The sequence below is a fragment of the Melanerpes formicivorus genome, unplaced genomic scaffold (genome assembly GCF_026170545.1).
Source record: "Melanerpes formicivorus ecotype bairdi unplaced genomic scaffold, bMelFor1.0.p_v2 SCAF_13, whole genome shotgun sequence".
In the NCBI taxonomy this organism is placed as follows: Eukaryota; Metazoa; Chordata; class Aves; order Piciformes; family Picidae; genus Melanerpes; species Melanerpes formicivorus.
The window spans coordinates 13,252,085-13,267,021 of NW_027142365.1; the positions used below are offsets into that span (position 1 = coordinate 13,252,085).

Sequence of the window (14,937 nt, forward strand, 5' to 3'; positions counted from 1 at the left end):
AAGGATTTTTAGCATGAGGGATGTAAGCTTCCCATTTCGCATCTGGCAAAGTGGAGCGATCACTATGGAAATAGGCAGTGTAGTTTATGTTTCTGCATGGTGATCAGGCTAAAGCTTTTCTAAATTGCTGATCTGCTTCCCTTGTTACAGATGAATACATCAGAAAAAAAAAGTCAGTGGAAGTTGTCTGGCATAAGGACTGCTTGGCACAAGATCCTACAACAAAGGGAACTTTGATTCCTACCCAAACCTTCACTGTCATAAGATGAGATTCTGGAGAAGAAATGATAACTTCTTTATGGTGATTTATGAATTGAGGGGACAAAAAAAGACTGAAGCTGAGTTTTCTACTGTATTGTAAATTACTCCACAAGCACCTGAAATCCAGTGTGATAAGAAGTAATTGGTTAATATGTGTGGTGTCATATGTATGTCCTGGCTATTAGCCCTGCCCAAGTGAGATTGTTTTAATTTACTTCAGAGGGACTGTTCATGTGAATGAGGTGAGCAAAACTTTAGCTGTGAGGGAGTGTTTCTGAAAGCTTGAGGCAGAATAATCACATGTGTGCACAGACCTCTCCATTTTTCTCTATCTTACAACTAGAGTGCTCCAAACCCCCTCCCACTCCACAGCTCTGATGGGCTAGGTCTGCAGATGCGGGCATGATGCAAATATGCAATGGAGCCCAAACTGCTGGGAATGTAAGGAAGGAATTAAACTAGACTCTGCAGTGTGAAGCTCAGTCCATCTGTATTTTTGGGAGGCATGGGGCATGAAGACATTGCTGCTCCACATCAGCACAGAAGGCAACAACCACCCCATTTCTCATGTACAACAGCTGGTTATTGTGCTTCTGGGATGTGCATAGTTTCTTCTGGAAGGAATCATCACATCAAATGGGTGTCTTTTCCACATACGGAGATATCCTCTCAATGGACCTTTTGAGCCATCTAAATTCTCCATTTTATAGCATTACGTAAAACACTTCTTGTAATGCTGTTAACAATCAAGAGGAGCCAAAATACGCACAATCCATTTCTGTTGAAATGGCACAGTTCACAGCCAGCTTGGCGGACCACAGCGTGTCACAGTGCCTTATGGACGAGAAACAGTCAGAAATTTGATTTTTGTGAGGTTAACACTTTTAAAAACAAACCCTTTGATACTGCCCATGAAAATCAATTTCCTCCATGGAAGCTTAGGACTTGGGAATGGAGTTATTCTCACATTTTTGTGAATTCCTACAGAAAAGCAGGTGACCTATGCTCCCCGACAGTTGGCAGGTGACTTATTAAACTTCTCTCAAATCTCCTTCAGGAAGTTCATTAAAACTCTATTTGGAAGTGGCCAGGTGCTTGCTTCCCACAGTGCAAGAGGGAAATCTGTCACCTTGTTTAAAAAATTGTTTGGTTACTTGGGATAAAGAAATAATCATTATACCAAGCTGTGTGGTTTTGTAATGGAAAACTGTGGCTTGGTGAGAAAAGTGCCAAGGTCAATGCAATGAAAGCCCCACAGTGAACTCAGACCTGATTTCAGAAGTCAGTGGTGGATGGAGGCCAGAAGAACAAAGTCTTTTCTGTGGTTTGCTTGAAAACACTTTTTCTGGTGCTGGATAAAAATAACTCCCTAGCTTGAGAAAGTTTTTAGTTTGAACAAATACAATTAGAATAGATTTTTGTATGTTTTATGAGGATAGCTAAGGCTGACAAAATTACCTTGTTTGACACTGGATCCTGACCTCAAAACTACAGCCAAGCCAAGTAACAGGAAAATAGTAGGGCTAAGGCTTTTTCATTTTTTATTCTGCCAAACCACTGCCTCTTGCAATCAGGATTGATTACAAACACCCAATTAAGAGGCATTTGGAACATGATCTGAACACTAATCCTGTCTCTTTCTCTTTATACCTAATTATCATCCTTAAGATGGGTATTAGCACTTTAATTAGTAGATTTACTTTAGGAACTTCTACATAAACTACAAAATCTATACTATCTGCAGAGATGTGTGTATATATGCAGTCTTGAAGTACATGTCACAAATGTGTCTACATCCAAGTAGTTGTGTGCCATATTTCAGTCTAGACATATACATATGAGTGCATGTCTGTCCTGTTTGCAGACATAATTTCATTTTTAAAATACTACAGAAGAAATAATTGAATTTGCTTTTACATCAGCTGTATAAAAATCCCTATATCATTATTATCAAATTATGATCCAGTGTTGTAGCTTGCAATAAGCTAGAATTAAGAAACTAATTCTCAGCAATACATAAGTTTTTTTGGTTTTAATGACATCAACACAGAAGAAAGGATTTGAGAGAAGGGTGGGGTTGACTGAAAACATGGGGCTAATGCTGACTCTGTGTTTCAATTTAGCCCTCTGGTCTGAATCTGTCTATCTCTGTCCACAGCAAGGATGAAGGCTCGTGGGAATCCATATTTGACTCTCAGATTTTTTTTCCTATCTGAAGAGTATCTAGTTGTAGCACATCAAGACAGAATTCTCCCCACAGTTCACTTAATTACCTGGATTAATAGAAACACCTCATATGACTGCAACTGTAATTTTAATGTGCTATGCTACAGAGACCTCAGTTAAGGTGCTGCCCTGCCAGGGATTGCACCCAGATGTATAATCCTTAGTCCAGACACCTCAGTCCTGAGCACAAACCTGCACAAACTCTCTAGCTATGACCAGGGAGTTTGATCATGGTTTGCCTAATACTTTTTCCTGAGAAAATTCAAACCACTACTATAATGGAAAGAACTGTTAAACAATTCAACAACTGAGACTTTCACAAGAGCTCAGTGTTTGGATAAACAACAAAAGAGTGAGTTTATTACACAGGGTAATCAGAAAATCGATATAATTTTCAAAATTAGTCTCTAAAGCACAATAAAACAACAGCATTATCTTTAGGTACTTGTATCTGATACTTGTGTGCAAGTACATGCTGAATTCTGTAGCAAAGAGCACAAACTTTTATGTACTTTCATGATCCAGAACCTTTAAGTTAAGAAAAAGTACTATTTTGGTATGTGAGTTGTATGCATGTGTCTTCATGGTAACATGCTCTGTGTCTATTGCCACAAGTGTTTTCTGCAAGTGTTTTTTCTGGGATGACTCCTTTCCTTGGCACATTTTTGCCGTATCTTTTCAGATGCTATCAAACTGGCTACCAACCGGGCTGTTGCAGCCTAGCAGCACACTCCCTGAGAAAGCTTTTTGTGTGCTTTCTGTAATTTAGTACAGAAATGTCCTCAAAATGCACCCAGAAACATGAGATGTCATATGTCCCCCAAATCCACAGCAATTGCTTATCCTTAACTATCCTAAAAACACCAATTTCTTGTTTTGGAGATTGAATGAAAAATGGTTCCCTTCACCCTTTAGTAGTCTTAAATAATCTCGCAGTAACCCCAGGGACAGATTTGTGACAGACAAGAGGGTGAGATGGCACAGCTTTGGCCCAGGTACAGCTTTTCCAGCAGGTCAGTGCTGGGCACCATGTCCCACTCACAGTTGTGTGGGACCTGGCCTTGACTGAGAGACATTCAGGTCTCTGCCAGCCTCCTGTGGCAAAGCACACAGTAGAGCAGTTTAAGGTGTGTGGGTTGTGGGATTCATTTAATTCCAAACAGAGCAAACCAGGGAGCATGGACTTGGTCCAGCTGCCCTCCACACATCACGAGGGGATATTCCTGCTTGTCTTGGGCACTTTGTCCTGAGGCAAACTACTAAAGGCCCAATGCTGATGCCCAGGGCAGCAGGGCCAGGCCGTTAAAACCATATTTATTTCCAAAGCTCAGAGGATCTGGCTTCTTCAGACTTCTCTGGACACATCTAGCCCCTGCCCGTCACAGCTCTGAATGATCTGCTAGTCCTCCTGCCTACCTCACACTCTTGGCTGCAGTCTCCTCACACCAGAGCAGTGAAGGGAGAGGGAAAGAAGCAGCTCTGACTGACATTTGACATAAATGCAACTGATACAATCATAAACTAGTCCTACAGGGCCTTCCTAACAACCTTAAAGAGTAACACAGAGATAGCTCTGTGGAAGGGGAGGGTGAAATTTCCATTGCTTCCAACCATAACAGGGCTGTGTTGGACTCAGACCCTCCACTGCACCTTAGATGTCTTTGGTGCAGTTTGTGGGAGCAGTACAGGGCTGGTAAGCCTAGAGCCAGGCTCTAGTTGCACCTCTGGACAGTAAGAAAGCAGCTCTCACATGTGCAGCCACTGACAGTACCCTTCTGATAGGCACAGCCTGATGGGCAGCCCACAGAAGTTCTTTACAGGCAGCTTTCTGGGTGGGCAGCTAGGGATGTGACCACTAAATTACCACAGTAGCTCAGAGCGATCTGAGGCTCCTTTTACTCCCATCAGCTGAACCCAAAGGGCTCAAACTGCCTCTGCATGAAAGAAACATGAAGCGCAAAGTCTGTACAAAGGAGATCTTGCTGCATGGGAGAATAGGAACCAGGATTTAGACAAAAGTAAATGAAAGCTTAAACTTTGCAAAAACCAAGGAGAGGCTGAGCCATGGCTTGCTTTGCTCCTGTTTATTTTATCAGCTGCAGTTTGTTATACCTACAGATTTATAGCATAAATCCATTGACATTATTTAGAAATAACATGAACAGATGAATTTCTAATGTCATTAAGGTCTCTGGGAGTTCTGTGGGGCTACACTTGCACTCTGTAGGTCTAGACAGCAATGCCTTCTTCATTGCTCAAGGATCTGGAGGAGGTGTTTTCATCTGTATAAACAATCATAGGTATTTCTTACTCTGTGTTCTATGACTGACTGCAGTTTCTGTACAATTCCAATCTCATCAGTGTAACTAATCCATAGTAAATGCAATATAAAGAATAATTATCTATGACATCTCTCCCCATACAATTTGACTGTTTCCAAAATGGGCCACTTTCCCATTCCAGGAGATATGACAGCACTGTCTATACACTCTATAATTGTCAAAGAAGGGCAATATTTACTCTCTGTGTCTACAAATGATGGCAAATAAAACAATTGTGCCACGTTACATACCTATGAAAACTTTGTAAGACAATACACTCAGGTCTGGCAACAAAGTCAATAATTTGTCAGTAAGGAAACCACTATTGGGCTTTTTCTACCCAACCCTCCACCTTTCTTAAGCCCTTTTCTTCTGAAGCTTCACATTCATTTTCTTAATGTTTTTAACCTAGTGTCTGTGAAATTTTTATTGCTCCCTAGGTAATGACATCTGATCTGAATGTAACCACACACCTCTTTGCTCAGCAACATTTGTCACAAGCCATTATAAATTATCATGCTGATAGTGTGCATTGCTGGGAAACCGGAAAAGTTCCATAAATTCAAAATACTGTATCAGTGACATTCTTGTTTATTATCTAGGTATAAAGTTTTACTAGATTCAAGATGGCTACATTTACACAGTAGGGCACTTCAGCAACACGAGACTTGTACAGCTTGCACTAAGTGCTGAAAAGCATTTACCACATGCAACAAACACGGGGGCATTTTAACTAATATGTAGCCATATGTTTTGTCTCTTCTACTCATTTTAATCGTGCTGCTGACTCCAAAAATGCATGGCTATTACTGGGGCTTGCTTGAGAAAAGGCAAAACAGCAAATAGAAACAGCTTTTCTCTTGAAGTATAACCATAATTTCTGTTTCTTGGCCTCCTGAAGAAGAGGCATAACACTCATTAAAGTTAAAAGTCAAAAAGAGACTGTGTGTTTTTTCATTATGTATGTCCTTGATAACAATCTGTGGTTGACATGATTGTATACTTCCCGTTGAGATCCTGTATTTCCATTATGCTGGTTCAGTAGTTCTGGCTAGAAGCTTTTTTTCTTTTTTATTAGATGAATCTAGCTTGTGTGAACATATTTTAATTATTTGCCTATCTTTATTCTTCAAAACTGTGAAAGTTGAGTCCTTTGGAATGGCTCCAGAGAAACAGGAATTTTCACCACGTTTGCTTGAAATTTAAAACAACTCAAATGGTTCTGATCCTCAGAAAATCATACATATGTGATTTTATTAGGAGTCATTTGAGAAATACTTATTCATTAAAGCATAGCATAATAAATCAAGGTAAATCAAGGGCATACTTTTAAAATGAATTCCAAACTCCAACACACAAAGAGACTAACTGGGAACAGCTTCAGTACAGCTAATGCTGAAATTTGCTGCTTTTGATTCTCCTCAGAGACTCAACCTTTCACCAGTTTTACATTTCAATACATCTAGCCCTCTATTTAGAGTAATATTTTTTTAAAGTTAGATAAGAACTCTTGATTTTCTTGTTGGCACTATAGAACAAGAAGGTACCCTTTCCAAAGGCACATTGTTTCCCTCCCTGGGCTCAGGAGGTCCTTGTTATTAAAGTTGTTTCCAATGCTAACTAAGGTCTGAGATGCAATGAACAGCATTATAAGGAGGATTTTTGGGAGCTAGGCCAGCAAGCTAATCTTCTCCTCTAGCCTGCTCTAATTGTATGGGGCATTTTTTGTTCCCAGACACAATTCCCCTATCTCTCATTTTCTATCTGCATTTTTATATTTAAGTGCTTATTAATTTCCAGTGCTAAACCTTTCAATAAACTAGAGTGCAACGTAAATTGCACATTTCTAGATTGCAGCCTGAGTTGCTAATAAATTAAGTATATTATGAAATCAAAATGTACTTATCTGCAAAATAAATAAATAAATAAATAAATATCTTGTGATGTGTTTTATTGCATTAATCTCCTGTTGTATCCAACATTTGTCACAAGGAATGTGACTTTTGTATGTAGTCACTGAGATTTCAGACCAGAGGGAGACTGTTGACAAAGTCCCACTGCTGAAATAATTTTCTATTATTTTGGCCCTAAAATTTTTTTGGCACAAATCCAATCCCTCTCAAGTTAAAAAGAGCAATTTTAACTATAAGTGAAGTAGCAGCTGAATAATTTAGCACAGGCTAGAAGATTAGCATTTCACCGTAGACCAAATAACAGTAAAGTCATCACCACTGCAAAGACAATGCAAACAACCCTGTTTAGAGACTTCCTTGTGCCCACTACCATCTCATTACTGCACTAGGCCTCCTTTCAGGGGAAGAAATAATGCAGTGGGGAGAGTGGACAATGCATATTAAGAAGGGAGTGACAGAGGGAGTCAATTCCTTCTCTGGACCCAGTTCAGCTCAGTCTAGCACTGCTTAGCATGACACTATGCCACAAAGATTACTTGTTCCTCAAATAATTGTATTCTCTACACCACTTTACCGCTGTCAGAGACCATGTTGGTTTTACAGTGTTGGAAAAACACGCATTATAGAAAGGGACAAAAAGGACTTGACACTGAAATATTCTTGATTTAATTTCCTAATCTCTACAAGACAAAGGCAGACAAACATTTTAAAGCATTAGCACCGTCCCACCAAATGAAAACAAAACCTATATCAAGACGACACAGGGACCTAAATCATTGCCTGAGTACAACAAATTAAAGAATGGGAAGTCAGTGTGTGAACATATGGCATGAACAGGAGCTGCAGTTCCAACACCACAGTAAAAGCCTCATTTTAACAAAGAGTCAGTTTAGTTTCATGAGCACAGAGTTTTTCTACATTATCACTATATACTAATGTATAAGAGATTATAAAAAAAGCCAACAAAACACAAACCCCAACAACAAAAAGCAACTAAGCACCACAGTGCATCATTAACAACTAACGATTAACAATTAGCAATTCTATGATACTGGAGGGACCATCAACACCTTCCTACCTAACCGGGGGGCCACCAGGCCCCCCGGCCTTTGTTGTCACCACCACCATCACCCAGTGTGCACCATGAGGACTCACCAGTGATGAGAGGAGGATCCCTCAGCCCAGGTGGGCTCAGTTTGGGGCTTCTGCCTTTCCTGGGAGGGATAAAAAGGGGAGTGGGCAGGGAGGGCCAAGTGGCCACACCTGGGGTGGGAGGAGACTCCAACAGAGCCCAGGTGCTATGGGATTGGAGGGAAAAAAGGGGAGAAATAGGGCAGATGAGGGACTTCAAGGGTGTCAGTTAATGATAGGACTAGGGAGGATGCAAAAAAATCCCAAACAACCAACGGAAATGGGTAGATTCAGATTGGGTGTTAGGAAGAAGTTCTTCCCCATGAGGGTGGTGAGGCACTGGAAAAAGTTGCTCAGGGAGCTGTTAGAAGCCCCATCCCTGGAGGTTTTTAAGGCCAGGCTGGATGCGGCTCTGGGCAACTTGACCTAGTGTGAGGTGTCTCTGCTCATGTCAGGGGAGGTGGAACTAGATGATCCATGAGGTCCCTTCCAACCCTAACAGTTCTATGATTCTATGATTAAAGAACTTCATTTTTAAAGGGAAATCAATAATTGTGATCTAAACAATCAATTTATTAAATAGTAGGAACAAAACCATGCATGGCAAAAAAATGAAGCACTTGAGTACAGCTGCTCTCTTTCTCTAGGTCCAACACACTAACCTCATAGTCTGTTATAACCACTCCTGACAATGCTGAGCATCATTTAACTGGACCAGATCCTGTAAAATCCTGACTATTCCTATGTCATGCCAAACACCAACTATTGAGTTTAATCTTTCTGACATGCAGAGAAAGCCTTGACTGGTAACCTTATAATGAACTAGAGCTGTCTCTCACAGTTGTCAGAAGGAGATGAAAAAAACACAATACTCAAGAAATTTTTAAATAATGAATCACTAAAATATTTTCTTCATGAAACAAATGGGCTGAATTTAGAGGGTACGTTGGAGAGCAGAATGATCTGACCATGTGTTGCCTTGTGCTGCCTTGTACAAGCTAAGTGGTCTACAAATTTAGGGAAAAGTGGAGAACAGCTTCTGGGAGCCTCCGACTCCCCTTCTGACTCTTGGAAATAAATGGTCAAAGGGAATGCAAGCATAGGGGAGCCAAGCTAACCTCAGCTAATCTCTTCCTCTGCTCAGAGCACTGCTGTAGGGCAGGAAGAGGGGAAAGAATGGCTACTGGCTGTAAGTCAGCATCAAAGGGAGAAAGGGGGAAATATGGCTATCAGTCCTGCGGCCCCCTGCCCCTTAATGGGTGAGAGTAAATGCCAGACTAACTTCACGTTAAGAGGATTTTGCAGTTTATAAATTGCCTGCTTCTGCCACGGGCTGTATGTGTCTGTGTGGATTTTAAAACAATACAATTGAAAGGGAACATTTTTTTAAAACTCTAAGAAATTTAGTCAAATAACAAATCAGGCCAACAATCACACAAGGGTACCTCACCCACAGAGCACCCCCATGACATGCATCATGACTGTCACCCACTTGCATCTTCCATCAGGCAAAAAGGATTCGGATATACTTTGCAAAGTTCAAAAAGTTGCAAAGATCTTTTAAACTCCCTCCCCGCTCCACCCTCTCTCTCCCGCGACAGCAAGGATGCTCCACTGAGCACCTCCTGCGTTTTACCATAGCAAACATCGTTCGCAGCCCCTCGGCAGACACCGTGGGGCGGCGAGGTGGGTCAACCCGGACGCCGCGGATACTCCCGGGGTTCCGAGGATCCATGTGGATCCCCCGGCAGCTGGAGGATTCCCCTGGAATCCCTCAGATCCTTCCTGAGCTCCGCGGAGCCCCTGGAAGCCAGCGGGTTCCCCCGGAGCCCCGCGGATCGCCCCAGATCCCGCGGATCTCCCGCCGCGCTTGGCCCCGCGGGGCGGAACCGGGCCGGCAGGTGGCGCCGTGGCGCTCCGCAGCGCAGCGCGGCAGCACTCACTTGCAGTCGCGGTCCTCCAGATCGAAGTGCGGGTTGAAGTTGATCATGATCGTCTGGTAGGGCTCCGGGGCCTGGATCAGCCACTCGCATTTTTGACTGGGGTGGTAGGACTGGGGGTAGCCGGGAGAGGTGAGGTACCCGGGGCTTGAAATCTTGATCGTGTCGCCACATTTGTCTGCAGGGAAAGCAAACAGTTCACTTCCATCTTCCCAGCAAGCAGCCGGTTTCAGCCTGCAACTGCCAACCACGCGAAGTCGTGGGAACGCTGGGGGGGTTGTAGCCTTCTTCAAACAACCATCCTTATGCCTTTAAGGCAAAGGCATCTCTGCTGTATTTTACCGAAGGGAAAAGGCCTGCACCTCCGTGCCCATCCCCAAATCCAGCAGCTAGTCAGAGAGCAGGTACCAGAGGATAACCCACTTCTAAATAGTATCCTTTTTAAAAGCCCCCCACCCTGAGCAAACAGCACCCCTTACACTGTTAAAACCTTGAATCCTCACAACAGCGTTAATGTTGGCACAGAAGGGTCTCTAAGACACAGTTGTCTCCAAAAAGTATAATCTTCTTAAGTATGAAGTTTTAAGGAAAGCTGGGAGGAGAACTGGAAGAATGCCATTTGACCCCCTGCCCAGCTATGGGATCAGCCTGGTCTGTGTCACTGACCACTGGGATTGTGTTGGTGGATCCAAGCTGATTCACAGCAAACCCTCCCTTTGTTTTATCAGTCCATAAATCTAGGCAGGTTGAAACTATCTGTGATCTTCAAACCCAGGATAGCAGAGAACAAAGTGGTTTTAGTGAGGCAGAAATCATTCACTATTTATTCCTTCAAGGAAGTTTGTTCATGCTTGGAGACTGCATCAAAGTAATGGAGCAGAACAACATCCTTTCCTCTTCTCTCCATCCCTGCCTCCTCTCAACAACAAAGATTTATTTCTAATACTAAAATAGTTGCAAAAAGTTTCCAGCATCACCAAGTGTGACTGTGAAATGTGGTATGCTGTTGCTTCTCAGTCCTTTGGCCAGCATTGTCAGGATTGCTTTTTAAGGTTTATAGGAAAAAAAATCCAGTCCAACCTACACAGTCACTTCACTGTCCAGGGCAGGTTTGTGTTATCACTTTTTTTTTACTACTATGGATTTCTTTCCATAGGCCTTCAGGGGGGAAAAACTTTATCCACACACTGATTGTTTAATTTTGAGCCATAAAATATGACAGTAAACTGCAGACAGGAAGAATGTCTACACTAAAAAAACAAGACTATATATCATTACATCCCAATAATGCTATATACAGGCTGCAGTTCTGTATCTAATACATTCCCTGTGAAAGTAAAATGGCACTCCTTGCTCTGAGAATGAATTTATAAGTGTAACAAGATTTTATTGTAGGAAAAACAGGTCAAATGGAAGGGAAAGAGGAAGTGCACATCAAAAATGCATAAAGCTACAGTCCTTACAGAAATTATTTGCCATAAATTAGCAGGGAAGGGGATGATATGTACTCAGCTGTATGATTAAAATCCAGATCTTGGTAAGCGTGTTAGTGGGAAAGGCTATCATATTATTTATTTCTGCTCTGCCTTTTGCAAAATTGGATGTTTTCCTCTGGCCAGAACAAAAGACATTGCAGCTCAAAGCTCAAAAGCTGTCACTGGTGATCTTGCTAATCCGCTGTCTGGGGCTCTCAGGGAATCTTGCCTTTTCCTCTCTGTAAGCACACTCAGAAAGTGATCCTGTCTCATTAAGCCCACTCCAGCCCTGCAAACAACATGGCAGAGTCTGGCATCTGTTAAATGCCTGAAATAAAGCAGTGCTGCTTCTAGTCACTTGACAGAGTCACTTTAGAGGACGCTGAGGTGGACTCACTACCACCAGCGCTCCTTAATCTGCGACTTCTGGGAAAGTGACAGTGTAATAAGATAATGCGGTCTGCTAGACTCCCTGGCTCTGTGCAATCTCTCTCACACGTGATTAAGAAGAGCAGTTTCTAATGACTTTGGACCATTAGTTCTAAATAAGGTTAATGAATTAATTTAATGGACACTAGTACTACATGTAGGTGAGGGTGGCATTAGTAGGTCTGGTAGGTTACAGAGGTTAATGGCCTTGGTTACTCCAGCAGGGCCACCACATTAACTGCTCATGGTGGGGGCTTCTGCCCAGCAACCCATCCTTCTCAGCTTCTTTTAGTGGAAAGAAATGATCGAGAAGAGCACTTGGTGGCCCCCTCCCACCCCTCAGAGTGTGCCAGACTAGGGGCAGTCCTGGTTTACGTGGGAGTCAGGGAGGTGGCTGGCTGCATCCCTCATCTGGTCTGGGCAGGGGTGAGCAAAGCATACCTCTCAGAGCAGCTCCAAACCAGGCTTGGCACACGCCTCTAGTGCCTCACTCCCGCATCACAGTGCTGGAGGAGGCAGCTCATCCTGATTAAATTAAGTAGCCTCCTCAAAACATATTGGGAAAGAGATTAACTTCCATCATAAAACATGCGATTTTAATACTCTCTCTCTTCCACCACACTCCACTTGTGGTCCCTTATTAAAACAATATACCAGCTTAAGTGGAAGGTGCTCTCTTCTTTTAATTACTTTGATTGAAAACCCAGTCAGGCAAAAGTAAATATTTGATAATTAGTTAATAATAATTGCTCAGGATTTGTCAGGGAAGGAAAGCTCACAGAAGCTGTTTTATATGTGAGAGCTAAACGTTAAGTAGTTCAACAATTAGACTGTCTTTAAAAATGCATCATGCAATGAAATAGTCGCGGTGCCCTGGCATTGTTCAAGGAAGGAGGAGCACGCTGCTTTTAATTAGTTGTGTTTTCAAGGTCTGCCTGATACTACACTAGCTACATCAGTCATTTGTTATGGGATCTCTCTCTTCACAGAAAAGCTCAGCTTCCCTCTTGGCACTGAGCAAGTTGGATGTAAACTGCAGACTTGGGGAAGGGATAGGCTAGAGAGCTCTGCCCGCAGGTACACAAACAGCTAGTGAAGAGAACGATCATATGAAATGTTACGCTTTGGGAAAAGAAAGAGGTGATGAGAAAGCCTTCCCTTAAAAGTGTTCATTATCTTTCAGATATCGAAGGCGAGACTTATTTAATTGCCTATGGGAGGAAACATTATTAAGATAATTGGCTGTCCTGGTCTAGTGAGAACGAGCAGCCTGCTCTATACAACCACCCCAAAGAGCAGAAAATAAAGTCGGAAGGCAAGGCCAGGGGTGGCGATCCTCGGGCGAGGGCCGTGCCACTCCCTTCCCCGGCAGAAAGTTCCCCTCAGCCGGGTTCAGGCCGGTGCCAGCCCCGTCTCCCCGCCGACTCCGGCAGCTCCGGAGCCCAGGCGCGCAGCTGTTTGCCCGGAATGACATCTGACGTCCCCCCGTGACACTTACCGCTTCGCAGCGCCCTGGCGAGGGTGAAGGTGAGGGCTGCACAGTGTAGGAGAAGTCCCCAATCCATTTTCTCTTCCGACAGCAGGGAAAGGAAGGAAAAAACAAAACAAAACAAAAATGCCCTCCACGTACAACTCTTCCTTGGTCTTAAATCCTCCAGCCGGAGTCAGAAACAGAAAGCAGGGTCTGCAAGGGCAGTCCCGGGGGCAGAGGGACGCTGGCTTCTTTTCTGCGCCTTAAGTCGACCGCATCCTGTCATTCAGCTCCGGCTCCCTCTCCCTTTCCTCACACTTGTTCCAGGCACTGCTGTCCCTGCCATTCCCAGCGAGACTAGAAACCCAAATGAAAACAAGGGAGGAAAAAAAAAAAAAAAAAGGCAAAACAAAAACCCAACAAACACACAAACAAGACAAACAAAAATCCGGGCGGCTGCTGGCACCTCGGGAGCGCTCTGCCAGGGCGAGCTCCGGGAGACGGGGCGGGGGTGCTCTGCGGAGAGAAGGGAGGGAAAGCAGCCGTGAGCGGGGACCAGCCTGGCACTGGAGTTTGGCAAACTGCGTCTCTCCGCTTGCCCCGTTCTCCCGCGGCCGCGGCTCCCGCGGAGCAGGCAGCCCCGGGGCGGCCCGCACTCACCTGCCCCGGCGGGAGGCGACCGAGCGAGCGCGCTGCCGCGGCAGGCACTATGGGCCGATCGGGAAGGGAGAAGCACCCGGGCGGCTCCTGCTCGCAGCCTGAGGAAGAGGAGCGCAACTCAGCGGCAATAAGAGAGGCCGAGGAGCCGCCGTCTCCCAAGCCCCAGTCCCCTCCCCCTCCCCGCCCTCCTCCTCCTCCTCTTCAGCCCCCCAAGACATCGGCAGCGCGGAAGAAGCAACAAACAAACACGGCAAGCCCCAGCCCTGACACCCAACTGGGGCGGGGGCTGGCTCGCGGGGGGTGGTGGGGGGAGAGTTGGGGGGGGTGGGGTGCGCAGAGGGAAGGCAGGGGAACGAGAGGCGGCCTCCTCCGCCACGGCAGGTAGAACCGATCTGGGAGGTACTCACCTGCGCCCCGCCGCTCCCCTGAGCGGCCCCGCGTAGCCCTGCCCTGCCGGACCCGGTCCGTTCCTGTCCAGCAGACCCCGTCGCCCCTGCCCCGCACGCAGACACACAGACACGCAGACACAGGCACCTCCGCTTACCTCTCCGCTCGCTCCCTCTGTGGTGGCCCGTGCCCCAGAGGCACCCTGCCCAGTTCCCTCCCGCTCTGCTGCTCCCCCGCCCAACTCTTCGTTTTTGTTTCGTGAGAGTGTGCAGCAAAGCAGACGGCCCCACGCGTGTCCCTCGGAGTCCCTGCTGTCCCTCAGTGGGATACGTCCATCCCCTGTGATCCCAGGGGCTGCTGGCCGCGTTGGTGTGGGTTGACTTGTAAGGAGCCTCCATGGGGGTGCCCTCAGGTGACAGGCTAGCCACGACCCTTGTCCCTTTTTCATTTCTGTATTTCCTAAGGGCTTCCATGAACTCTCTCTCTCCCGACCCTTTTTCCACCTCCCTTCTCACCCACTCTAGCTGTCATTCCCACCTCGCTTCACTTTCCCTGCGACTTTGCCCCCGCAGCCTGTCTCTCACAAAGCCTCTTGGGGCTGAGGAACTGCTGGGGTCCCTCAGGGCCACCTCTTCTCCCCATGGAGGCTATGCAGCATGAAATCCCCACTTGGGAGTGAGTGTCTTCTTCTGACACCCGACCCCTGCTCGCACCACTGGACAG

At 45.1% G+C, this 14,937-nt stretch overlaps 1 protein-coding gene across 6 annotated transcripts in view; it reads right to left on the minus strand.

The window, feature by feature from the left end:
* Positions 1-13,977, minus strand: part of NRP1 (neuropilin 1) — a 116,730-nt gene extending 102,753 nt beyond the window's left edge. For 5 of the 6 annotated variants that reach the window (XM_068146245.1, XM_068146244.1, XM_068146243.1 and 2 more), the window contains exons 1-3: positions 13,828-13,976; positions 13,195-13,683; positions 9,796-9,970 (exon numbers count right to left, since the gene is read on the minus strand). In XM_068146245.1, coding sequence (XP_068002346.1) covers positions 9,796-9,970; positions 13,195-13,261 — 242 coding nt within the window. In that variant the 5' untranslated portion in view covers positions 13,262-13,683; positions 13,828-13,976. Of the gene's footprint in view, positions 1-9,795; positions 9,971-13,194; positions 13,684-13,827 lie in introns of all 6 variants that reach the window. The other variant, XM_068146242.1, reaches the window with a different exon arrangement.
* Positions 13,978-14,937: the final 960 nt, after the last annotated feature.